General features: G+C 40.6%; 2 protein-coding genes and 1 non-coding gene across 7 annotated transcripts; 1 reads left to right on the top strand and 2 right to left on the bottom strand.

Moving 5' to 3' along the window:
- Nucleotides 1-1,316: 1,316 nt before the first annotated feature.
- LOC147800176 (uncharacterized) lies at nucleotides 1,317-7,859 on the bottom strand. Its single transcript, XM_087132619.1, has 2 exons — nucleotides 6,618-7,859; nucleotides 1,317-1,511 (listed from the first exon to the last, which is right to left on the bottom strand). The coding sequence occupies exons 1-2, from the start codon at nucleotides 7,272-7,274 to the stop codon at nucleotides 1,317-1,319; spliced, it is 852 nt and encodes a 283-aa protein (XP_086988745.1). The 5' UTR covers nucleotides 7,275-7,859.
- Nucleotides 7,860-14,085: 6,226 nt separating this feature from the next.
- Trnap-cgg (transfer RNA proline (anticodon CGG)) lies at nucleotides 14,086-14,157 on the bottom strand. Its single transcript has one exon. It is a non-coding gene; the product is annotated as a tRNA-Pro (tRNA).
- A 250-nt stretch (nucleotides 14,158-14,407) lies between these two features.
- On the top strand, nucleotides 14,408-27,429 carry LOC110983722 (anoctamin-7-like). Of its 5 annotated transcripts, none has more exons than XM_087132835.1 (22): nucleotides 14,408-14,567; nucleotides 16,233-16,671; nucleotides 16,966-17,038; nucleotides 17,257-17,357; nucleotides 17,481-17,562; nucleotides 17,881-17,913; nucleotides 18,719-18,876; nucleotides 19,085-19,257; nucleotides 19,546-19,716; nucleotides 20,025-20,119; nucleotides 20,356-20,477; nucleotides 20,764-20,853; nucleotides 21,071-21,223; nucleotides 21,364-21,400; nucleotides 22,343-22,452; nucleotides 22,912-23,063; nucleotides 23,396-23,576; nucleotides 23,781-23,910; nucleotides 24,170-24,303; nucleotides 24,579-24,659; nucleotides 25,035-25,327; nucleotides 25,915-27,429. In XM_087132835.1, exons 2-22 carry the CDS (start codon nucleotides 16,243-16,245, stop codon nucleotides 26,240-26,242), a joined length of 3,126 nt encoding a protein of 1,041 aa, XP_086988961.1. In that variant the 5' UTR covers nucleotides 14,408-14,567; nucleotides 16,233-16,242; the 3' UTR covers nucleotides 26,243-27,429. The 5 variants fall into 5 exon arrangements, with proteins under 5 accessions (XP_086988961.1, XP_086988963.1, XP_086988964.1 ...); XM_087132837.1 differs by having other exon boundaries at nucleotides 25,035-25,092; nucleotides 25,899-27,429; XM_087132838.1 differs by having other exon boundaries at nucleotides 25,035-25,092; nucleotides 25,915-26,055.
- Nucleotides 27,430-27,503: the final 74 nt, after the last annotated feature.

Genomic DNA, 27,503 nt, shown 5'->3' on the forward strand with positions numbered 1-27,503 from the left:
CTGAAGCAAATTAACATCAGGTCTCGGTGGCACAAGTCCGGTCTCTTGGAATGTCTGCATTAAAACCCGAAAAATAATGACTGATGCATCGACGCTAAGGCGTCCATGCAGAACTCCCCTAATAGAACCAGTAGAATATTTACCTGGACAGAGGGATCTGCCCGTCCTTCATGAACAAAATCCCCGCAGGTTATAGCAACTTCATCAACGAATGAACAATTTATCGACACTCTTTGCTGAAAATCCGTTTTTTTTTCTCCACCTAAACACAGATAAGCCACAAAAACCACTAAATTGAACCCTCCCTTAAATACACTTTGAATGTAAGGAAAAGGTAATGCATTCTAATATTGGGGTCAATGTTTTAGTCTAAAATAATGTCCACCCATAACATGAACCAATCAGCAGCCATATTTCACCATTCGATTGACTCCCTCTTTTCTCCTCGTCAACGCCCTTCATTTTGGCTGATGTTCGAATCGCACATTTTATTCAACTTCCTGCTTTAACTGCACGTTTATTGCAACTTTAATAAATTACGACGGGACAAACGGCGTGTTTCACTTGCACTTTATTTTCAAGCCGTCTCTTTAGTTTCAGCTGATGTCGTTGAACAGCTTGGAGGAATGGCATTGTACTGTGATGCATAATACGGTGGTAATGCGTTTTTAAACCATACTTATTAATATATACAATATTTACAGCCAAGCCTTTAGTAAACACGGATTATGAAAATCTGTGCAGTCAGTGTGAACTAAGCAAAACTATTTCTAAATAATTTGAAACGAGAACTTCCGAAATTGTGGTATGTTGCAGTTTAAACATAAACATTTTGTTTGTTTTTCAGCTCGCCAGTTGTTAAAGTAAAAGTGACATTTTCGTTGAGGGGTATGCTTGTAAATTTTCCCTTTTCATGTGCAAAAATCAGTCATAAGCAGTCAAATGTTTAACGTTTTCAAAATAATTAAAAGGAAAACGCTCGATTTGAAGTATCTTGTTGAACCTTCGAAGACAGGTTCACCATGGCATGTGACCTACGATATTACGAGTTAAATCTAGTACGAGAGTCTCACTTGATTCACCCATAGTATCGTTTTATTACAATGTCATTGGGGACGTATTTGCTATTATATCTCCACAAAAACTACATTCTGTGTTCTTAATTCAAACCGCTGATATTATTAAAATAAAAGGTCAGTTCGAACCGCATCGAAACAGTTTTTCAATCCCAACGAACCTCTCCCAGGAACGAATATTGTAAACCATCAGCGACCCGTTGGGTTGCTACTATCAAGATGAGTCGGAGTACCACTGATTCAGAGTGGTCCAGTCCGTCTTCGCTGCCAATCGAAGTTATCAGAAAATGGTCCGCGGAAACGGTGATTTGCAGTGCGTGCACAAGAGCTTTTCCCATGGGTACTCCAGCGTTGCAGTTCCAGGGCCCAAACATGCTGGGGCCAGCCGGTCCTTCCTCGGGATCGTCTCGTCTCGACAACATGCGCGGTATCAGTCTGTTGATAAAAACAATGTCATGAAAAGAGATTAAGACAAAGTATTTAGAGCATTTAGTTCATCTGGATAGCAACGTCAGTAATCAAATATGTTTTTATCCGTGTCAATTGGCAAGCTAGAACATCCACCAGTCCGACTCGTCAGTACAAACTTGAAGGTTTTTGTTGCAATATATGTATTCACTATAGTCATTTGCTGCATAAAGCCTACATGCATTTAACAATCTATTGGCATGTTTTGCTTGTAACAATATGTGTGATTGATCCACTATGGAGTAAAGGAACAGCTACGATTAGATCAGACAGATTATACCTTTAAGCCTTACCCCTAAATCCATTTACGCTGGTTTCGAAAGAAGAAAGAAAAAAAGAAGAGAGAAACTAAGTCGACACAACACTTTTCCTAATAGCATTGGGTCACATTGTCAATGATAGCTACTCTTACAAATTTCCATAAATTAAATTTCTGTGGAATAACGATTACTCTACAACATGTCAAAACCGTTGACGAAAATTTTAGCGTCATTCACCGAGTACTCACGAAACATTTCCTAATAATATTGTTTGCCTGGAAGAAAATCGTTTCTATTGTGTAAGTTATTATACAAACACTAAACCCGATTAAATTAAGTATACAGAACCTATAAGAATCGCGAGATGATGACTGTATGAAAATCCAAGTGGGGTATGCCACGAACATCCAACTTCGATGCCAAGGGCATGTAGTAAGATTTGCCATGGGAGACGCTCTGATAGGAGAAATGAAGAGATGATCTAACTGTGTCTGGTTGTAGGCAGGCCTCGGGCTTAGTCGCGAATTCAGGTTTGGTTAGCACTTAAAGTTGTTTATTTTGCTTGTACTATACAGCTCCTTATGTGCAAGGTTATTGAATAAAAGAGGATTTTTACGGGATCTATCGAGACATTTCACACACACACCCACACTTACACCCACACGCACGCAAACCAGTAAGCGGTCACTTAGCAATATCTGTAGTCAGTTTTAAAGGGACAAAAAGTTGCAAAGTATAAGATGCCTTAAGATTAAAAAAACAAAACCTTTACAAAAGAACCATTTTCGCACTTCTTATTCAAGTGATTTTACTTTTCTGTTAAGGCAGATCCTGAGTAAATACTTAATACATCACTGTATATTTTAGGTAATGTTGTTTGAGCAAATTCTGACCAATCGTGTTTCTTTCAAGTATTATCTTCCCTCTCTTCGTTCATTTGTGTTTCAGTTTATTTAACACTATGTTTATATATTTGTGTGATTAACAGTCGAAAATACTGCGTCGTAAACGTCAATGACAAAAACGAACTTCGTTTCGATACCTAAACACATTGCTAACAATCTCATGTGCTATAAAAGCCAATCAGGCCTTGACATTACGACATTTGTCGGGCATGTGACTTTATACCAAGTCTTCTAATTCCAAAACTTCACGTCAAGTAACATCTTGTTCTTCATCTGCATGTTCTGGCTAATACCGCAAAGAAGTCAGCGGTGTTTAAAATATGACAAAAAATAGTAAATTAAGGTAAAAACACGTCATTAATGTCTATTAATAAAGAAAAGACTACTTTGTCATATTGTCCTGAGCTTGGAAGTCTTTAATTTGCACATCTGTATTAACAATGTCGATGAAGTGGACTGGGGGTGATCATATACCCTGCTAACGTAAACAGACAGGGATTCATGTTATCACTGTCAGTGTTTTGAAAATCCACACTGAACATTAATGACAGAAGTCTTTATACCTGCAACGTCGTTTTATTCTTCAGGAATTCGTAAACAAGCCAAAAATGTTGGTGGCGTTAGCCGAAACAATTTATTGTGTGGAAAAGTTCTTTGTGCTTCAAAACGTCTGCAGGAGATTTCAAGGGTTATTTAGAAACTCTGATTTAGATTTAGGTATTTTTGTTGTCACCACAAGTAACCGCAACGTGCAATGCCGATCGTGTTAAATTCTACCGAAAGAACCAGCTGCAAATTTGAGTGTCAACTGCCGTGGGTGCCGCTGAAAGAATTACGCTCTGAACCCGTTGCCCACACCGCCAAGGTCCTGGTAAACATTGTAAACAGAGAGAACCAAAAATGATGGGAACTGATTATTAGGACCTGGTCTGGTCTTCCACCGCCACCTTGACACGACCCTTGGTTGGTTGTCGCTCGGCCCGGCTAAGGCAACCCTGGATGGAGCGGATGGCAACACGGTACCGTAGCGCCGTATACCCTCCCGGCCAACGCGCCACGGTGGGAGGAACTAGAGATGCGTTTGGGGTCAACTTGTCACACTGGACCCGCTGCGAACACCCGGGAAATTTTATGGCAACATGTGCTTCCGAGTGGCCCGACCATAAATATTACCTTCCTGGTGTTTGGAGACTAAAAATAAAAAGAAAGCAACGGGAAAAGGGAATAAAGAGACACCGATTGCGTGTGTTGGGGGTGTACGCTCACGCACAGCCACATGATTCCAAAAACATCATGCCTGGAAAGTAAACTGTAAACACAGTCGACATGAGACCTACAGACCTGGTGCGATTCATCATTTGACAACAAGAGACCCTGGGACGAGGACAGTGCACGCCTGGATGCAATGTACACTACCTAATGAGCGATTTACTACGTCTTGGTATCGCAAAACAGGGGGCAGTCTAAATATCCACTACATGGCAACAGTTTGAACTTGAAGTACCGTAAAACGTAACTCTCCCTTGATAGGAATGACGACGAAGGAACCTACATTCTGGTTCAACAGCATCTATGTTGATCAATATCTTTACCACATGTTTGGAGTTGGTTAAATCTACCTAACCATGTTGGTATCATACTGGTGTGAATATAACGAACTTAAAAGTCTTGTTCCCCATCGAGTTCCCGTAGATTAAATTTTATAACTTAACATCCTCACTGAAGTCTCAGTCTGTTGTACATTAAATTGGCTGCACGAGACACTGTTATTATGAGAATATTATTATGAAATGCTTCAGTCGACATCGAATTTTCCAACGCTGTGCGCGCCCAGAATTATTTCTCAAATGCTTCACTATCAGAAGACAAAAACAGTCATTTTTACGCTGTAAATACCAAACTATTCTTTGCAAAACGGTAAACTAATCGCAGGTTCCATGCAGTCGGATGTGATTTACCCAAGTTGAATCATCAGATAGGGGCTGTCACTCCCAGCGCACGCAAATAAAAGAGTAAATCTTGCGAAATGAGTGTGAAATGTAATTCCCTTCAATGAGTCTCCCTGCGGGCAGAGCGGTCTGGTAATACGGCGACCAACCGCTGTAAGCCCGGTGCTCACGAGCCGTGCGTCGTGTGCCGGCAGTATGCCGAGTGTACTGCCAAGACCCAAGGGCACATTTTAGGCACCAATCCACCCAGTAGTAGTCAAGTGGTAACCGGGAATATGACACTGTCGTTCCTACTGTGAAGGAAAAGAAATCTAACTTGTTTAGAAAGCTAAATTCAAATGAAGGGACCCGTTGCATGAACGCGTACACACACCACATTATACGTCGTATCGCGTAGTGTACGTCATCCAGGAAGTTGACTGGAATTATAATCAATCTTGCAATATGGACTTGTTCTCTCATGACCTTAAGTTTACTTTATTTCTGCGGAATAACACATCAGATCACACCGAATCAAACAAGCAGAGAACTTACACAGAGCACTCTTCTCAATTAACCATAGGGCCTATCTTCAGCTTTAAAAAAGATACAGATCATGCACATGCATTCCTAAGTGTAAGCTAACTTTAAATCCAATAACTTATTTCACGATTGTGAAAAAATATTTTATCACAACTTCATTCGTCATTTTGACTTTTTTTTTCATTTAGATGCCGGAACCATGCGTGAATATCTTGTTGATGGCATGGCTGATGCTGCACATCATAATTGTTTTAGGGAATCAGAGAGTGTCGTCGAAATCATATCCAAAAATATTGACACGATATACACGAATGTGACGGGAAAAAAGTGATATTTCTAACATGTTCTGTGTCAGTCGGGACAAGGAATTCCTCTAATTAACTTTCGTCCCCCAGAAAACGACGCGCGGTTGACGTGGTCTGCGTTAGTTTTAGAAAAATCTGATCCCAATCTGATGTGATATTTTGAAACATCTGACTCTAGAGGATAAGATGTGTCTTGTCAGGGCATTTTTAGACCGACAAATGGACTAGTTGAATGACTGTACAAACATCGAATCAGGAATCTTACGATTATGAATGAGTAATCCACGGCACTATCTTCTACACTTTTCGCGTACCATCAAGATGGCTTCATCTTTCCTCTGAAGTTCTTTCCACCCACTCTCGCGAGTACAGTTGAATCGTTTACCAAATGAGCAACACTTTTCATGTGTTTGTACTTGTCATCAAACCATGACCTAGTTGGGTAACCGGTAACCGCAGTTTTTTAGTACACCCTTCTTACCAGGAGACAGAGCCGAGGTAAAGGGGGAGAGTGAAGAAGCTGAACAGCAGTTGGTCAGTACTCGTAACTCCCATTCTGTAACTGCTTGCACGTTATATCGGATTCAGGTATTTTTTTTGTATCAATTAACTAGTAAACGATAATGCTTTCTTCATTAGCTGATATCGTGCCGATTTCAATTGTAGATTTTGTTGTGCTCCATATTTTCTGATTTACCATACATGCCATATGTCTTTTTACTGTTTACTTGATGGGACATTCCCGTCAAATTCATTATCATGTATTTGGCACTGCGGAATGTTTTTTAAAAGTTGTTCCGTCCATTCCACTTCTTGTTACGGTAACATGCATGCAGAACGATGATAACAATGAACAGAAAAATGATTAACGCATTGTGCATTAGCCCATATAATTTCATTTCTCGTTCTATTAAAATGAAATATATGACTAGAATCGTTTAACCATGTTAACAACTTTGCATGTAGTGAGTTTCAGCAAACAATAACATACTTGAAGTTTGACGCATAATAACAGCCGCCCGTCAGAAAGTTATAACTTTGATGCCGTAAAAAACTCATTTTTTTAGGTAACAGTTTAAGAGTCTTTGTTTGCAATGGTTAATCCATTTTAGAAAATTGCCCGGGTTCTTACCATTTCTCGTTCAACAGCCTTCTTCCGCCTCTCTCGGTCCTCGATCTTCAGAAGTTCCGCCTTAAAACTAGCCGTGTCTACCGGTCCGATGCCGTCGTCTTTGGCCAGAACCTCGGATAAGTACGCAATATAACTGGTGGCTAGTCTCAACGTCTTTATCTTAGAGAGTTTCGTGTCTGCTGGCACGTTGGGTATGCACTCTCGCAAATCGGCAAAAGCCGAGTTGATGCTAAGCGTCCGCCGCCTCTCTTTACGGTTGCTGTTAGTGGGACATCGCCGCTTGCCGAACCGTCTTGGACCGGGAGGACTGCTCCGCTCATCACAAGAATTTCCCGGCGCGGACTGACAGTCAGTATTAGGGCTGCTGCAGTTGTTAGTAATAGTGGCGGTGGTCGTAGTCTGATCCTGGCACGCTTGAGAACACGGTGAAAATGAATGGTGATGGACGGGACTAGTGTACTCGTGCGGCATCTCACCGGTTGCAGCAACGGCCGGGCTGAGCAGTAGTCCGTGGTGATAGTAGCCCTTATCGTGCTCAGGGATGGAGGGACACCTGCCATGACCGTTGTGAGGACGGTACAAGTGCTCATCCTGTGTCCGCTGCAAGCTGACAGGCACCGGTGGATATTCGCTCAACATGCTCATGGTGTCCACCATCTCAAGCCGTCAGAATCGCACTGTTGAAACTAGCTAGGATTCAGTCTTGCTAGCTAGACGTCTTCCACGGCTGACAGCGTGAGTAAAACAGTGCGATTTATCCCGTCTAACCCGGAGGATCAAAGTCAGTACTAATCCTCACCTACGCGTAACCCGATACGCGTATAACCCCGCGCAATCGCTGCGTCCAATTAGGCGAAATGATGGTCGCGAGTCGGCAACTTCCAGAAAGGTCAAATGGTTGTCTAGGTTGATTTGTGTGTCGTTATGCGCAACGATAACAACAACAAAAGCATCTCGTCAGGCACGGATTTGAAAGTCCGACAACGGTTGCTGTTTCATCCATTCACGATGGCGACTGACGAGCCTCTGCCAAGTACCGAGAATTGTCACTCTCATGTAGATTGCGGGCGTGACGATGCCCCTTCGAATTGGTCACCTGTAATTGTCAGCAACTGAGGTCGTTCTAATCTGTAATCGACACTTGTCATGTGACTTGGACGTTCGTGGGCCAGATTGAATCTTAACAAGGCACGTCACCAATCGGTGACAGGCCAGTCGGCTCTGCGTCTGGGGTGCCTATATTTGCCTTCCTTGTTTCTTGAACTGCATACTAAATAGCATTACGCCTATGTCACCTCCTTGCCTATTCGAAACACACATGTGCGGTTATAATGCGGACGTTATGTTGTGTCAAGCTGTGGGTATCGTGGCTCTACAGTAACGGAAATGCCGGTGACTGGGTGGACATTAAGTAAATTATCATGACGTGAAACAGGGACAGTTCGTTCCGTAGTTAAAGCCATTCCCAACGAGATACCCTGTCCCCCCCAAAAAAAATCCACATCAAAGGCATAGATACATAAAATTTAAGAATGTCATGATACCACTTGAACGACTGTCGAAAGGTCAATATTCAAAATAAAGTATACAGAATTTATTAAAGACTGCAATTCGCCTTTGTGCTGAAATTTTGTTTTGACAAGTACAACTATTTATCAAGTCCTACCCCGGTCATTTTAGACAACCCCAGCAGAGCCATTGCAGAAGGGCAGCAACTGAACAGATACACAAGACATACTTAAGCTATAATGATATCTAGATCTCTCGGTCTCTCGTTCTTTCTGTCTAGGACCATTGATTCATTGAGCTCAATGCTCCCGGCCAGAGAAAAGCTGTTGTAGCGAGCGGCGACGGAACGACAGAGCATAGGACAGGAGGACCGTGAGCTGGCGACAGAAGACAATTACGTCCCTTCCCTAGGGAGTGATTACCTTATCATCTGTTGTCTTTAAGTTATCCTAGGATTATAGGTGGTCTCGTAAAGAATGAAGACGGGGACACGAAAACACAGTCTTCAGGTTTTCAGACCCTCACAGACATGTCAACTGTACTGAAGCATGTCTTACTACACAGGTGCCTATCTTTTCTTTCCTGAGGTACAGACTGCAGCCGCAGTTGCTTTGACTTGGGTCGGCAATAGATTCGCTTATTGCAATAAACCCGGATATCATATCCTTTCCAATGAATTTCCTCTCTGTTCAGGTGAAATAGACCTGTGAAGTTACTTTGATTACGGTGTCGATCACGCTGCGTAGGCATTACACGTGCTTACATAAATTTTGTAAACACTTATTATTCGTGCGGATTCCCCTTTCACAAGGGAGACTCGAGCAAGAGACTACTAAATCTGACGACTTTACAGGGCTTCAACCGTGTGACATGGCCCTGCGACGTTACTTTTACTTAGGAAGATATTCTGTGCAACTTGTTACTGCTTCACAGTGTACATTATACAGAAGTGGTCAGTCCCTTTTTGTCAATCGTGTGGAAAAATGTACTTGAAAACATTCAGGGCGCTGTTGTCGCAATAAAAATGAACTCCAAATTGCTCAGTGAAGATAATTGTAATAAGGCTTTGGCTCATTGGTTTATATGTCATGTGCTCAAACAACAGCGAGTCTAAATGAAAGAAAATTTCAGGGAGTAGGCCTACCGGTATTTAAGTGACACAATTTTTGATTGTAACAGGTGTCTTCTGGAAATAATATCACACTTTTGCTCGGGGACATGCAAATTCGAATTAGCATAAAAAGCCCACATGCACCGAAAGACGGCAAAAAAGAAAAGAAGAGAAGAGAAGAAAAGAGAAGAAAAGAGAAGAGAAGAGAAGAGAAGACAAGAGAAGAGAAGAGAAGAGAAGACAAGAGAAGAGAAGAGAAGAGAAGAAAGTGATTTTGGACACAAAGGTGCGTGAAAAAAATGCATAGCACGGGCCGTATATTTTGTGCGTTCAAAAAGAAAAAGGTTTCTTCGTCTCACCAAGTTTTAGTTATCCTTACATGTATTTTCATTCCACAGTCTTCATGCAAATAAGGAGTCATTGAAACGTCTCACTTTGTATTTCAGGCTCACCAACAGGTTTCCGAATGTGTGGCTGAAGTCGTAAATCTTGGAATATGACAGGTATAGACATATCCGCGTCTGTAGGGTTATAATCGAGGGTCAGACTGCTTTCCGACGAAACGCAAAGTCATCATTTCCTGTTGGGCGCCCCCCTCCCACTCCTCCCGATAATCTACTTCAACGTCTTGATTACTTAATCGCTAGTACGGCTGCAGTTTAAACTCATAAAGGACAGAAATGATTGTGCTTAAAAAACCTGTACAGATGTCGTAGGTTATTTTTTTAAAATTATCGGAATTTCAGTAATATTGCTTGTAGGCACGAAAATTGCACCGGATTTCTGTTTAGAGTTTTAAACGGAAGTCTTGGTCTTCCAGGGCTGAAAGAGACTGTTTAAATGGGCTTGGGAAAACTGTTTGGCAATCTTCGACGACGCCAATGCGTTTTACACCTTTTCATCCCCACCTTTGTTCTTGCATTGTGAGTCCGTGCATATAATTTAAAATTACTGTGTAACCATCGCCAAAGCATTTACATGGCCAATTGCTTCTTGATTTCAATGTCAACTTCTTGTCATTTCAATCAAATTATCCATTAGAAAAATATCCTAGCGTTTTTAACTAAGATATAATGTACATGTACAGCAGGAAAGGACGTCGTGTAGGCCTACACGTATGTCCTCTGCTATACCCTACCAGAGCTCGGGAGGAAGGAGGCAAAAGCAAGCCCCTGGTTCCTCAACCTAACCTCCTTTTTGACCTCAAACAGCCAGAAAGAATTATCTTTATGACATGTACATGTGCCATGTTTTGCATCACATTTCAACTGTTAGTTTAATCACACCACGATACCAATAAACTAACTTTTCCACTGTTTCCATAGTTGCTGCCGGGAAACAGTGTAACTGTCACCGTTCGGAGACTTTACAGCTTTCTTGGGATGCAACTGGTACATGATTTTTCCGTTTACCCCTTGAATAAGACAGAACACGCGGGCAGTTTCTGTATTTAGTAAGGCCGTCTTGCAACATGGGACAACACGGATTCACGCACCATGGCCATACAAATTGAAAATCGTGTCCGTGGAGAGTGCATGACAAATACAAAGCAGGAACTAAAAAAACCCCCCAAAACCCAAGATGAAGCAGCATTTACATGCTTGAAGTCAGTGACATCAGAAGATGAGATCCATGTTTAGGTATGATAAATCAAGAGAGCTTATTCCTCAGAGGAAATTTAATACATAATATTGCATCCAACAGGGGCATATGTTCGAGTCGCAGGGGTATGACAACATGCAATAACCGAAATCCCGCAGACCGTGTTCAATTCAATAAGCGGTTGGGGTGCTCAATAGTTTCTGTCAAACTGAAATACATGTATTAATTGCTGTTCATTATAAGAGTAAATGCCCACCTTTTTGCCTGATTAATTTGCAGATGCCCTGTCATTCTTTACAGGAGCTTTACGTGAAATTTACATGTATGTTTTTTTATAGGCTTACTAACACTCGGACAAAAGTTGGTGAATACCCCCCTCCAACGCTAGATGTACGTCCTCAGTTACATCCCGATTCATTCGTCGAATGCACCAGGAAGTTCCAAATAGAAAATAATGTGCGGGATCGTCGTTCTGATTTGTACATAAAACAGGGCAAATCCTACAGTTGGACAGGAGGGCGTGACGGTGTGATTATGCAGGTATCAAATCAACATTCTAGAAACGTCATTTCCAACAGAAACATCATACCGTGGAAAAACTTGCAACAAAAAGCCTTCAGCCTCCTGGTTTGTAACTGTCTGAAAGAGAATCCAAATGCCACCAACCCTTACACTAAGCCCCAAGGCCACGTCCCGGCAAAGCTCGCGATGGAACGGTCAACTTCCTTCGGGTGAACCATGGCATCATGACAACGTCTCCAGTCCGTCTTTGGTTGGGGAAAGACTGGAGGTTTGGTGGTATTTTGTTTACCTGGCTCTTGGGCGTAATACGAAGCGATAACTCACCTCAAGTGATGCTTACTGGGCGGTACTTTCCGTAGTCATAAGTCATCGAACATCGGCTAACAAGAGGCTTTAGTCTTATTGGTGGTCCGCACTGAGGAATTTACTAACTATCTCGAAGAAAGTTTTCTGGTAATATTTCAATAGTGAAAGTGTGATAAAAATAACAAAAGATTTGTTATTGTTATTAAACAAAATGTATGAGTTAAAAACCTCTGAAATTGAGAGAGTGCACGCTTACATTCTCATCGTACCTTGCATCGTTTTGTTTTCAGACAAGCACCTACCCAAAGTGACGACTCTGCCGAAGATGTGTATGCAGTGGCGTAACTACGGAGCGGTGTATGGGTGGGTGGGTGGGGGGGGGGGGGCAAGGGGGTCCGTGCCCCCAGGTGTCCCCATTTGAAATCTTTGAATTATGTCCTTTGTGATGCAGCTGCATATTTTCTTGAAGTGCCCCTTGAAAAAATGTGTGTACCCCCGGGTGACCTCCCGAAATTTAGCTCTAGTTACGCCACTATTATGTGTATACATGTCTCTCGTCTCCCGTCTCTTTCCTCCTTTAAACACTACTGAAACCACCAATAGAGGGTATAGGTTCGTGCTTGTTTCCCAAAGTGGCCAAGGCTGTACCGAGTAATTTATGGCAGTAAAAATGTCCGCATTGTAATGGTTCTGTTGATCTGATTCTATTTTCCATTTTCCTTTGAGGTTTTCTGGAATTCTCATTAACACGATGTGGGTGTCTTTTCTGTAGATTCCCTCCTCTTTATAAATCAAGTGTTTTGTATAATAAGGCTAAAGTGTCAACATGGTTACCCGAGTCGGAGAAATGTTGGCCTGGCCTCAAACTGAAACAATAGTGTAGAGAACATCAAAGCAACAATATAATTTCTTTGCAGACCTGTTTTAATAACAAGGTGGAAACAGTTTTCAAGAATACCTTCCGTAATCATAAAACAGGCTTTGTAATAAAAGCAAGGCTGATTTCTCTGAAATTTTGAAAATCGTTTCATTCAACACCGCCTAAATTAGCATGCATAGCACTGTGCCGAAAATACAACGTAAATTGACAGAAACGAACTTCCACGATATTAACTGTTTGCAAGCGAGCTGGAATGGGATCATATCCTGTTGTGGAGGTGACTCAATCACCTGTTCACTTTTAAGCAGCGCACCGCACCATTACTGGTCACAACTCCCCTTGTAATTCTTCCAGATTTATTGATCTATTCACGTCGAAACTGGAAGGCTATAGGGTTCATGGTCGGGTGTGAAGGTCATATGAATCAATCCCAACCCTTCAGACCACGGAACACTTTGTGTCCGTTTACATGTGTCCGTTCGAGAGGAACATTGATGTGAAAAGCGTCATAGGTATTCTGGGTCACTTCCACTTAATCAAATATCTTATGGAGTATATCATTGTATCGGCTTTGCGTTTGAGATCTTCTAAAAGTTGATTTTTTCTACAAAAGCAGTTGGCCGACGCTGACACTTTGCATTTTACGGACGCACCCACGACTGTGAGTTCCAGAGGGCGCTGCACATTCAGCCCATGCAGAACCGCAAGTGCGGCTCTGAGCCCGTGAGGGTTCAGACCACTAATTCAAGTGAGAATTTCTGGCCAGCTCATTAGCATTAAAAGTTCCCCCCCTCAGTATCTTTTGAAAAAGGAGATTGTTTGGCCCCCCCAAATGGTGAGAGTATGTAAATCCTTGCCAGGATCAACTCTCCGGGCTTTCATATGAGAGCAGAAGGGCTAAAACTACCGTTGAAAAAGGTCGTAAGTGCCCCAGAAAGTTGAGGGTTGCCACTTGAAAAATGGCCGCTGCAATCGGACTTCGGAAAAATAACTTTTCGGTGGGTGATTTTGTTTTGTGGGAATAATTAAAAATGTAATTGGTTAACCCACAAAAAAATGAAAAGAAATTGAAAGATTAGGGACCAGACAATAATTGAATTTGTGTTTCAGAAATCTCAGGGATGCTGGTATGCATGTCATTGGGCCCTGAACGGTGCGGATTTTAAACTGTTTTCAATTGGACTTGAATTAGTGGCCCGTACCCATGATTCAGCCACTTGTTTGTGCGCGGCTCGTCCCCAGATGTTACTTAGCGTGTGGATGTACATGTACATGTACATTGTACTTTACATGCGCTGTCAGTATTAGTAGAGAGATCATTGGCTCGCCCACACAGAGCAAGCGCGACACCTACGGAGAACAATGTAGATATGAACAGCCAGAAAAACTGCACAAACGTCGACCTTAGCCGCGCCGCTGCAAACCCTCATGAACAAAAATAAAAAGAAGACTTGGAGAGGTTGTATATATTTAATTAATTGCTGTAACGGTGCAAAAAAATACTAACCCATACATTTTGCTGTAAAAAAAATTAAACTGGGCCCGTCCGGGAATTGAACCCGGGACCTCTCGCACCCGAAGCGAGAATCATACCGCTAGACCAACGAGCCTACGAACATTGTGCGGGCACTTTAAGGTTTATCAAGAATTAGGCTAATGTTAATCGCGGTCTGGGTTTATTTCTCTTTCCCTTTACATTTATAATGGTTTTTATGAAGCTATGAAAGGAATGGTGTCAATGACATTGAAATTATCTTCAATCCTGTGATGCGTTGATAACGAAATTTGCCAAAATCAAAAAGATTGATTAATTGTCTCCTAGCAACAGGATTGGATGTGTGTGTAGGCCTATGCCCTGCCATGCCTGGCGCCTGCGACCCGCGCGCGAGAGCCAGCTGCATATATATACGCATGTACCTAGTCAACTCAAGGCTCGATACGTGCATTTAACGTCGACGGAGAACCACCTGTGTACACCGAAGGACTGAAGAATTAAATTATTCTAAATAATTTTAAGCAGGTATGGTGGGCATGGATCAGGAATCTTTCAATATCGATTAATTGCGAGTTCCATGGTAATTGATATCCAATCTTGGCATCCCGACATGGAAATTGTCTCTGAGTCGACCAAGCTGCCTTGCCCTGTTTTGTTTATAATCACCCGTGGCAATGCGCTTCAGGTAGACCTTGTTGACTTGTTGAGAACTAACGTTAAATTGTTATGAGTTTCTCATCGTTTCTTGTTGAAATTACAGTTTTGTTATGTAATAATGTATGAGACTTGGCAAATATTGCTGGTGTGTGGGCATTCGGGGGGGGGCTTTATTTAGGCCTGATTGGGCTACAAATTTACAATGATCGAATGCATTTTTCAATGCACAAATATGACCAAGGTTTATTTTAAACTAGGAAAGAGTTCCAACTTCCATATATGGACGCCACTTGACACCCCATGCATAAACCCTATGGGACTGGTCTGAGAAAAGTATTTTCTAAGTAAAAGACATAGTTTTTCCCTCCTAAATTGAACTTTTCTGGACATTTTTTGCTTTCTGAATAGGTCACTCTAGGGAATAATTACGTCCGTATATGGAACTCTTCCCTTTTAAAAGCCTATCCTAGTACATGATATAATGTTAATGATACAAAGCCTCCAACTCTGCCTAATAACCTCTATTCTGTTTGTGGTTGGTTCCTGTACACCTTGACAAACCAATTGTTTGGGAGCAAAGCATTTTCATCTTTTTAGTAAAATATAAACATTGTTGTCCTAGGCTCCAAATCATGTTTTAGGCCTACTGTCATTTCATGCATTTTCCACTTTGCCCACAACCACTTTGCCCATTTGGTCCACGTTCCACTGTGCCCACACGCCACGTTGTCCACGCCATTTGTTAAAATTAAAAAGAGGGGAAAAAATGGAAAAACAACTTCCTTACCCTTCCAGAGTCTGCTCTAATTGCCAGCAAAGAACAGAATAGAATCAAGTAGAATACTAGGACAGAGATGCAAGGCCAAAGACCAGCTAACAGTGAGATTTCCCATGTGAGGGAGTGGGAGGCGGGTTCCTCCCTCCCATGATGGGAGCTTTAGCATTTTTTAGCTCAAAATTGTGCGATCTGGTGCCCTTAAAGTACAACAGGGTCCCAAGTCACTTGTGTAAATGGTCCATCATCTCTTTTCCATGATGTTGTTCTGATTATTATTATAGTGTAGGCATCCATCTTCTCATTTCAAACAACGCATGGCGTACTCACTCTTACCGAATTTAGCTGTGTACAGGACCACGTTACTGACTCTATAATAGCGTACATAGTGCTACAGAGCTGCAGCCTCATCAAGTACGATCCATCGTAGATGTATGTAGATCTAGTGATCGCGTGCACTGTAGTGCATATACTACTCACATACACATTGTATTGCGGCTAGGCGGCAGCAGTCGTCCATGCAACTTACAGACTCGCCAATTGCATTGCTTTTTTTTCCGGTCTGGCTCTGAGGTGTGAGAAAATGGTTGCCAGGTGTGTGAGTGTGAGAAAGAGTGGTGACTGTCATGCCAAATGTGTGAAACTGCTAGGATGTTGTGGATTTTGAGACTGTCATTGTTTTCTTTAATGTAACTTTAAAGCTGATCCTAAGCTAAAAGAAAAGTACAACAAAGAAAATAAATTTTTTTCTTCATCAGGTAGCAAAACATGGATGACTTGTACCCAGATTATGATGATACATATGGTGGTAAGCCACTCAAACTTCGCCCACTGCCATCACTTGAGCAAAACGGCACAGCCGAATACAAATCCAAGAAGAGGAAGAAGAAACGCAAGGATAAAAAATCACCCAGCAAGGCCAACTCTGCAACCCAGACGATCATTCCTAAGAGGATAGACTATATCCTGGTGTATCCCAAGGAAGATGAAAATGATTTTAAGGATAATGATGACATTGAGGACTTTAAGAACAGGATGGAACTGAGGAGGAGGTTCCATAGAGCAGCCAGGGAGAAGGAAGGGCTGGAGATCAGAGAGAGGGACATGGGAGAGAAGATTTATGTCTTGATCCATTGTCCATTCAAGAGAATGTGCCTCGAGGCAGAGGAGGTTAAACTGGAAATGCCTCTGGAAGGGGTAAGAAGTGAAAAACACTGCATACCTTTAATGATTCTGTGCACTGATGAAGAGTTCCCATGAAGAGGGGGTTAGTTTTCCCTCATGCCTACCTTGCCAGGTTCTTCTCAGAGGGGGCAATGGGGGGGGGGACAAGTCCCCATAGGGGATGGAGGGGGGAGTTGATCATAGTGGTAATACTGAGGTGAGTGGGGGCACGTCCTGGATCCTTGTGTTACTCATAAATATTTTCCTTAAATGTCTCTTTTTGCTGACATTCATATTTTGTTCTTTGTTCTTTATATGCATTGGCAGGCAGCTATTCCCCCAAAGGAAGCGAGTGGATACTTAGATCAACTCAAGTCTCTCTTTGTAACAGATGATGAAGGTTGGATTATTTTAACAATCATTTCAAATTTGGTTTTACCCGTGTTTTGTGCTCGTGGTCCATTCAAATTGCTTGGAAAATGTCTCAGATGTGCTTTGAACAAAAAGACCGGATGCAAAAATCTCAACTGTAGTCAGCAAGCAAATGTGTCTGGGATTTGACTTTTTTACAAATGGTGTAACATTCTAACAATCTGTTGTTCTTATTTTGGTCTGCAGTTGACTTTGTGAGTGCACCCTTCATTGTTCAGAAGAGGGCGGTATTCAAGGGAATTGACCAACCAGATACATTCTTCTCCCCAGCATTGCGTTCACTCCTGGTAGGTTATGTCACACGTTCTTGTACAAAGCACGCTGTACTGAATGTAAAGACCAAGCCAGCTTTGATCCTGTGTTTGAGTTTATAACCGTTTTTTTTACTCTTTATTATTTTTATTAACCAGGTTCACAACATCTTGATCAACATTGATGTACGAGAGCAAGGGGATGAGAACACTGACTTCAGAGACTCCATGAGACGAAAAGGTAAGTGGTTCAACAAGACGGTATCGCAGCTTTTCTTTGAGTCCAGTACAGGTTGACTTGAAGTGACTTCACAGGTAGTGATAGTCAGGGATGGGAATATACCCCCTCCTTTTGGATGTTTGAAAATTTATAAGTGCATTTTGTAAGTGTCTGGTGAACAGTTCCATTCAGCATTCAGGATCCCTGTGGGCACGTGCGATGTGAAAAAAATTGGCACAAAGCTGAATGGAGCTTTAGTTTGTTGCTTTGGAAAAGTAATGGAGCTAATATCGAGGTGGTCTTTGGAGCATAGTGTTAATCAATTGCTGTTTTTGACAGCCAAGATGCGTTCGACGCCAGAACATAGGAAAGGTAGATATAACACCCACATCTGTACTCGGAGTTCCTTTTCAGCAGTTCTGCTTATGAATGTTTTGATAGTTTGCTATTTGGTATGTTTGAAGGAAACCTTTTACAATATCTAAGAAATTCTTGCAAAGTCTGTAAAAGGAATGCTGTTACAAAGTTCTTTCTAGCCAATGATCATTTGCATGAATTATTTGAGTATTTCCATGATTGCGTTAAACTGTTGCAAGATTAGTTTTGTGTTTTATTGAAAACATTTCGCCCCTGCTTCAGGTTTCTGTTTCTTGTTCCAGTTACTATTTCAAGCAGAGACAATGGAATTCAAGTGAAAAATGCTAAACGTATTTTTCAAGTAACCTTTTGTCGTTTTTTTAATTCACTTTCTTTTGTACTCTTATCAGAATGTTCCATTTTTTAATTTGGATTTTTCCCCTGCCCGACATGTATTTTAACACTGTATACTCAGTGTTTTGTCCCGAAGGCTTGTGAAAAAAACCACAAACAATTTCAAGCGGAGACACGTCAGGCAGGGCAAAATCCAAAATTAATTTCATCTCCCTGGTGCAAATCCATCTTTGAAATAGTTCCATTTTTGGGATTACAGAGTACATGTACATGTAGTTTAAACAGCTTATGTCTTGACTAACTATGTTGCTTGCTCGTTCTTAGTAAATATTGTGAGCATCAATTCGAAATGACCTGATGCAAGTCTCAGGTGCTTGAGATGGAGCTAATCTTGTCCTTCATACCTTTGCGTCATCCAAGTAAATTTTAAAGACGGCCAAACAACTTATTTTTTATTCCCCGGTAGGTCTGCCATTTATGCTGATGAAGAAAGTTTATACAGACAGATTCATCATGCATGAGGAATCTCCTTATGAATTGGAGGAAGATGAGGAGACAAGGGAGATACAGAGAAGTCTCAGCAAGGAGCGGGGAGACTTCAACCCCAACTCTGACCCTAGAGAGGTCAGTAACTTGAAGGGCATCCATAGCTTATAGAATTGCCTGAAAAGCTGTAGAAAATTACTGGTTAAGAGACAGTTTATCTTATTTTTGTGCATTCGTTCTTAGTATGGAAGATTCAGGAAGATTTTGTTGGAGATTTCTTGGGGATGAGAGCTTAATGAATGCACTGACATCTGCAGACTGTTTGTCTCTCCAATTCCATTTGCAGGCATTGCATAGAACCTGGTGCCGATGGTGGAAGTTCCAACCTCTCTGGAAAATCCGTAACTACTTTGGGGAGAAGATTGCCTTCTACTTTGCCTGGGCTGGTGAAATGGCCAGCCTTCTCTGGCTACCTGTGCTGCTTGGCATTGCTATCTGGGCCGATGGATTATATCTCAGGTTAGAAATGTGATTTTTTATGTGAGGGCTGCAGAGTCTGTCATAAATCTAACTGTAATTTTCTGTTAAAAGTTCTGTTGTAATTGTTTTGTAGGATGAAGCAAGTAGAAAATACAGTTGTGGTATATGTAGCTTATTTTATGGCTTTCAAAATGCCCTCTTTAAACATAGTCTTTAAAGCATCTTGAATGTAAGGTATAGTTTGATACAAATATAATATTGCAAAACTACTTCACTTAAACACGTTTGAATGTCCAATTAACATTGATCCTTTGTTTGGTTGTGTAGCATCAAGGACAACATGGAATACAATGAGGGCTTAGCTGAGATGGCCAGACAGCGAGATGAATTGATTGATGCTGTCAGAGAGAATATCACCTTGTACAACAGGACAGAAGACAGGTTACTCTACCAGAACTTAACTGCACGTGCTCAGGAGGAAGACTCCTTCTTTGGCAGGTAAGATCACAGTCAAGCTAACATTGAATACAAAGGGATCCAGCCGTTTTGCCCAACTGTGACCCATTTTCTCTTTCAGTACATCTGTTGTGATCGTAAATTTGTTGCAGTACCAATGTGAAAGGCAGGTGTCGAGTCTCCTGACCCCAAAATCTCAAGGAATGCGTTCTTTAATAATACAGAGTTATCTTATCATAGCCCCTTTTTATGATTTATAGAAATAACTTAAAGCCCATTGACAGAGAAGTGAACAATCTTAATTAAACCTTCAACATTCTAATAAAATCTATATTTCTTTCTCCCTCTAGCATTGCTGATAAGTCTCTTGAGATTCTAGATGTCTTTCAGAAATCATTTGATTCAGCAGTTACGCCGTACTTTGCTCTCGTCATTTGTCTTTGGGGTAAGTTTACAGATATCATTCCAGATTTGCCAGTGGAAAAATTAATGTAGTTCATCTGTTTCAGTTTTATAATGAACTAACCTTTGAGCAGCATTTGCATTTGTTAAATGAGCTACAACTCTGAGCTTCATGCCTTGCTATACTGCAAAATCTTTTCATCTGTGGTCAATATAAGTCGTGTCACTGGTTGATGTTTTTTGGTTCATTCAATCTTTCGATGTGATCTCCCCCATCAGGAACTCTTTTCCAAGAATGCTGGAAGAGGAAACATGCTCGTTTGGCTTATGAGTGGGATGTGTCCAGTTACCATTTTACTGAGCCTGATCGCCCAGAATTTTATGGAACCAAAGAACGGGAGGTAATGATTTCTTTGTCTTAAGGACATTGGAGCAAATTTCAGTCCTTTGAAGATGAGACTCTAATGGTTTGGGTGTAATCTTTTTTCAAGATTTTGAAAATGGTAAGACCCTCCCAGCAAATTGCTGGTAATACTTTCAGGTGAAATCATTGTACTGATAAGTTTTGTTTCTTAAACAAAATCCTTCTGTTCATGTAGAAACTTATTTGATTTTTTTCATTATTTTTGTAGTTTCTTAATTAGTTGCTTGAGCTTTGTCAAATGCTGCATTTTGATTCATCTTTAGGATCCTGTGTCCAGCCTTCCAGATTGGTACTACCCATTCTACAAACAATTTCTCAAGTTCATGGCATCTTTTGGCATTCTCATCTTCATGGTAAGATTGCATTTTGGTCCTGTGGTGAGAATTGTTGGAATTTTTCCTTCAAGGAAGTTGCGCATTGAAAAAGAACCTCTTGTCTCTCCAACTGTAGACTGTGCCTGTTTTCAAAAGTGAAGCTATGATTTGGTCCTTGCCCATTTTAATTTGTGGCATGAACAATTTTTTGTAGGGGTGATATTAAAAGATATCCCCATCTCTCCTGTGCTTGCAGGCGTTGCTTGTCATAGCTAGTGCACTGGGTGTTATCATCTATCGCGTCATCATTGGAGTCTTATTGGCAGATTCCTCCACCCTGCCAAGGATCTTGTTATCTACAGTTGCAGCCACTCTTCTCAACTCCATCTCTATTATGATCTTAGGAAGAGTGAGTAGATTATGTGGCCATTGTGCCTTACGATTTTTGTCTAGGTTATCAATTGTTCCCTACACATCCTAAACAACACCAGGTTGTATTCGCACAGACTTGATAGTTATCATTGATATTTCGTCCAATTTTTCTTTCAGTTGTATGACTACATCGCATACAAGTTGACAGATTGGGGTAAGTCAGACAAAACTTCTCTTTTGATTGATATTTCTGGTAGGTATAGGTATAGTTTATTTGCATATCATAAATAGAATATTCACAAGAATTTAATATCAAAATAACAAAAATGATACGAGGTTTCCTGTTAAAATTGAATGCTTACACGCCACAAACTTTCAGAGTTATCTTGTATTCTTGACATTCATTAGTTGTAAGAATGGTTAATGATTGTTGCAGGTGTTGTTTGATGATATAAACGCAAAAAAATTCTTATTGGCGATTGTTCTTCAATGTGTCGAGGGTTTGCCATCGAAACGGGCAAATAAAAGGGCAGTCACACAGATCTATACTTCACAGCTGGTTTAATTCCGGGCACAGATCTGAAGGGTCCAAGGTCAGAACACGAACTCACTATCTACAATCTAGCGGGGCTATTTATACAGGTTGGGCTTGCTTTTACAGAGAATTAAGAACAAAACATTCTATCATAACATTTACTAATAAATCACAAACAAAACAGCGTGCAGCGTAGCAAACATTAATGTCTCACGCTTCATCGCAAGAGGGCGCTAGTGCGACCAATCAAGCAAGTGCGCGCTGTTTACATGTGGCACTCAACTGTGCACTGTCAATGCACTCTGAAGTGGCAAAGATGCAGCGCGAGCGAACTAATAATCACAGAGTGCGCTGTCAGGTAATAATACCAGTAAGAACCAATAATCATTAACTAATAATCGATCAACAGTTCATATTGAGTAATTTCACAACACTATCTACGTGGTGAAGTTTTTGCAAGGAAACTGAGATCAAGCTTGTCACATCTTTTAAGGATGAAAAGTTCCTCTTGAAGAAACACAACACACAACATCTGAAATCTGCCACTTATTCTTGTCATGTCGAACACATGTTGTATTTTTGCAGTACTAATTTGTTAAGTGCTGATTTATTTGTTGACAGAGAATCATCGGACCCAGAGCCAGTATGACGATGCTTTGATCATGAAGCTTTTTGCTTTCCAGTTTGTCAACAGCTATGCCTCACTCTTCTACATCGCATTCTTCAGAGGGGTACAAACACACCTATTTATTTAAACATGGTTTTTATATCGGCGTAACATGGTTTGTACTTTAACATCCTTGATATATGGTCCCACAATTGTAAAAAGATGTCTCTTCTTACACTCAACAGTCAACTGCTTGACATTTGTGCAATTACATGAAGAAGGCAGCCCCTCTCTGTGTTGAAAAAATACCAATGGTGACTTGATCTATTTCAGAGTTCTTAGAATGAACTTACTTTGCAGTGTTTGATAAATAGGTGTGAAATCATCAGTAGTGTACCACAGTTAGTAGTGAAAAGCTTCGGTCTGGAAGCTCATTTACATGAAGTCTCGGGTTGATGACTCAATTCAGTCCAGTAAAAATATTTTCCTCACAAATCATTTATCATGTAAAGTATGCTGTTGATTATTGAGAGTGCATGTGCCATTTACCAGGCCGTCTGATTGACATGTTGTTCTTTTGCAGCTGACTGCTGAGGACGGCATACTTTACCTGGGTAAACAATATGAAGATAGCTGTGGGGATGACAACATCTGCATGCCTCTGCTATCTCTTCAGGTCTTTGTGCTTATGATCGTCAAGCCCTTTCCTAAATTCCTGAAAGACATTATCATACCGTAAGTCTTGATCACCTTGATAGATAACATATTGCACACCTCTTCTCTATCTTTAAACTCAATAGATAGTTACATCTTTGATCACAGATCCTATCTGTTGGCCAGAACATTTGCTTCCAATGTGAAATCCAACTAAAATGCAACCAAGAGCTTTAGAGTTCTTATAACAGAGCTAAGTTTCATCTTGGCGCATCCTATTTCTACCGTCAGTGAAGTCCAGTTGGTAAAAACTTGAGTTCCACTTAGGTTGAAATGAGTGCACAAGCCTCCTCATTACAGATGTACCCTCTGAATGCCTTCATTGGTTAGTTCTGTATATCTTTCCTCCACAGTTGGCTCAAGAAAGTCTTGAAGAAATGCTGCTGTTGCAGAGGGAAGAATAAAGTGGCAGATGTGGAGGCCAGTAAAATGGAGAAAGCTGATTTCATGAGGAAGGAAGGAGCCAAGCCACCTCTGGGAAACTTCACACTGGGAGAGTTCACTGAGAAGACCATCCAGTATGGCTTCCTCATGGTATGTTCTGTCCCAAAACGAGACACTTTACCAAATTTACTTTTACAATGCTGCATTATGAAACAGATCCTCCAGAGACAATCAGCTTTTTGTTGAGTGATTTCCCATTCCTTTTCCCAAATTAGCAAAGCAGTTTGATGACCCCACATTTTGTCAATTTCTGCCTCCATTCATCATTTCGCTTTCTCCATATTTTCTGTCCAGCTGTTTTCCTGTGCCTTACCCTTGGCTCCATTCATAGCTATCCTAGTGCTCTTAGTGGATATCAGAGTGGATGCAACACGTATGTTGTGGATGAACAGACGTCCTATTGCCTTCATATCTGGTGGTATAGGTAAGTTTATCATGTAGTTTTTCAGTAAGATGTCAAGATCTGTATCTCCCCTGAACACAGTGAAGACTTACTTAATATGGAAGTCACATTTTGGGCTTTGTCATACAGTGTAGGTTGTTTTACAGATGTGAAATTGGAGATAGATTCTGACATCTTTTGTTGTGATTACATTAGCTCTATTCCCTTGTTTATTCAAATACAAACCATGTTTCAGGGATTTGGTAATGGAGGAAGAACACGATATTTTTCCTCTGGTTAGGCATGTGGTACAGCATTCTGGATTTCCTCAACTTTGCTGGTGTGGTGACCAATGGTTTCCTGATTGCCTTCACTGCTAAGTGGTCTCAGAATTTCACCTTAGCTGAGAGACTCTGGGTTGTCATTGCCTTTGAGGTTAGTTCTCAGATCCTTTCCCTTGGATTTGCCTGAAACTGCAGGCAACCAGAATGAAAAATGAGTATGTTGAACTTGTGCTGAAAAGGTATAACCAACTTCAGAGCCTAATTTTTTTAAGGAGAGTTGTGACCATGGCCATCTTCAGGGATTTGTGCTGTTTTGGAAATTTGTTTCTTCCTGTAGCTGGCTCTTAATAGAGCAAATTCTGCTCACATCCGTCAAACTGCAACCTTTGACTAAAATGTCATGTTTTGTACCATGTTGTATTTTAGCATATTGTGTTGTCAGTCAAGTTCTTCATTGCTTACATCATCCCAGACACTCCTTCTGACATCAGCCTAGCAAAGAGAAGAGTAAGTAGAAGACTTTTTTGTACATCGTTCAGTTTTACTAAGCATGACACAGCATTCCACAAACACATGCCTTTTGTGCCTTAAGTTGGAGAAAAACGAATACACGCAAACAGTACGACTCATGAAAGTGGTGATGTCGGGGGTTTCTCTCGTTTAACGATCAAATATGTGGAAAATACCAGAAATGAACAGTTAATTAATGTTTGTTTTTCTTGTTTCTTTTTTCTCCATTCAACATTTCCTCATCTTGTACCTTCTTGCATCTGTCCATCTTCCTAATCCTGTGTCTTCCTCATTCCTTTACCATAATACCTCTTCACTTTGTCGACCTCCACTTTTTATCCCCCCCCATTATCCCTCCTCCCTCCCTCACAGCAACGCTACCAAATTGCCCAGATCCTGGACAAGGCAGAGAACCAAGGCCCTATTAAAAGTAAGGAGGGTACCTGTGTGGTCTTGGCACCGGATTTGAAAGCCTTTAATTATATCGATTGTGCTGTGAAAAATGACGACAGCAACCCTGCCCTTAAGTCACTCGTAACTGACGACACACTCTTAGCCACCACCAAAGAGAGAAAGGCAAACCCAGAAGATGAAGAGGGACTTGGAAACTTGGATGATGGTGCGAAGGAATGCACCCAAGAAGCTGTGGATGCTGTTGCACCAAAGTATGCAATGTTTACTTCAGGCCAAAATGTTGTGTTCAAGTGTCTTTTTACTTGCATGCTTTGTAGCTAAATGTGGCCAGAAGTGTATTTTCGTGATAGCTGCAAAATGATTCCTGGCATATGAGAATTTCCATCTTTTAAGAAACACCGCATTTGCTGTTAACCTTAAAATAGTGCTCACTAAACATGTTTTATGCTTCGGCGAATTTAAAATCTGTTCCTGCGTAAGTGTCATTCAGAAGGGCAAATACATGTACTTGCTGCGGAGTTGGTGTCAGTCATACTTAAATGTATGTTTTCATATATTGCTTTCTCAGTAGGTTCTTAGTTTTACATTTGGTTTTGCTGTGAGTGTGTGCAAAACGTGCACAAACAGTATTTATCCAAGATTATTTGTACATGTTTGATCATCATCAAGTTTCTCATAGTTTGTTTGCATTGCTGTGATTGGTGTTTGGCTCCTTTTAAATTGTTTTTTCCAGTTTTCTCTTGTCCAATTATTCTCAAAAAGGTTGTCATGGATTGTTTATTATTTGTTTTTCATACAGAAGATGTAAGTAATTCTTCTTAGTCTCATGTTTCAACAGATTGAGCTATGCTGAAGATGGGACCACCTACATTGGGCAGTCAGAGAAATTTCCAAGTGAAACCAAGAAGAGGAAAAAGAAGAAACTTAAAAAGCGCAATTCAGAGGAATCACCTGACACACCCCCACAGCTTGACCCCGTCTACCCACCAGAAGTATCCCCCAGTGATGTGTACCAGCCCCCAAACCCGACACAGCTCTATGGTTTAGATGGTTACCAGAACAATACAAATTTATATTCCAGTATTCAGTATTCACCGGGGAGTCATGCGTCAGACTTAGCTTATCCACCCACTAAAATTAATGCCCAGGGTAACATATTTTTCTAATACAGTTCTTCCTAACTAATGTAATTGTAGAAATGTATTCTCTCTGTAATAAAATTATAGTTTTTAATTTTTTGTACCTTACTGTTTTTGAAGAAGAGACTCTTGTAAATCTTTTCTATCTTCTTTATAGTACTATATATGTATATATTGCTGCAGAGGACAGAATTTTAGCTTTTAATACATGTATTAAAAAATCATTTCATCAGAAGTTTGTGTAATTGGAGCTTTTTGAACTGAAAAATTTGTCAGGGTACTTGTATGAACAAATATGTACAGTGAATGTATTTCCAACTGTTTTTGCTGTGCTCGAATGAAAACCCTTTTGAAGTATTTTGGTTTGTGATAGTCTTTGAGAGATACTTTTGGTGGATGACACAATTTATAAAACCTGTGCTACAATTTCCATCTTGAAAATGGGATATTTTCATGAGAGAAAAGTACTTACGTAATTTTTTTCCTTTGAAATTGTAAACTTGTACTTTGCTTATTGTGTTTCCTTTAGTTACGCCATTTTGTGCAATATTTTATAATCGAATGAAGTATAAATATGTTAGGTATCTGTCCAAAGTACTAAGTATTCTATGTGCAAGGTATGGTGTGCTGTGGGGTGTCTGTGCAAAGCAACCACTCTGTGCCTGAGTAGAAATATAATTATATTGTGTGTGAGCTGATAAGGTAGTTTTTTGTTAACTTATTGTCAAATAATTTGTACGCCACGTTGTCTTTTAGAAATGGTGTAAATAACTGTTTGATCATTTTTATAAACCTTACTGATATTACTCAGTATTAAGGGAGAACATATGTACATTTACAATGACAAATTTTTGATAGAGGTTTCACACACCATCTTTGTTGCAAGCAAAATCTCTTTAACATAAATTTCTTGAGTTAATTCCTTAAATTGAAAATAGATAATCACTCATCTTACGTACAGGATTCAGCCTTAAATAATTTGATCAACTGCTTTCACTGTTTTATTTCTTTGTATATTCAGCAGTGTTTGGGCCGGGACTGTAGCACAATATTTGGGAACATTTATTTTATAGAAAGGCCTTTGCTTTAAGAATCTGAACTGAAGAGATTGATCTGAAAAATTCCACGGAAATGGTGAGAATGAAATTTGACTTCTGTAGTATTTTGAATAGCTAGAGCTGAGTACTTCAAATAAACCATAATGTAAAACTTGAGAGCTACTTTGTGTGACGTAACTCCCTTTGCATTTTGGCCTGTGACCACATTTGATCAGAGCGTGCAAAGTAAA

The sequence above is a fragment of the Acanthaster planci genome, linkage group LG02, assembly GCF_054643075.1.
Source record: "Acanthaster planci isolate LZ-2023a linkage group LG02, COTS_SCS, whole genome shotgun sequence".
In the NCBI taxonomy this organism is placed as follows: Eukaryota; Metazoa; Echinodermata; class Asteroidea; order Valvatida; family Acanthasteridae; genus Acanthaster; species Acanthaster planci.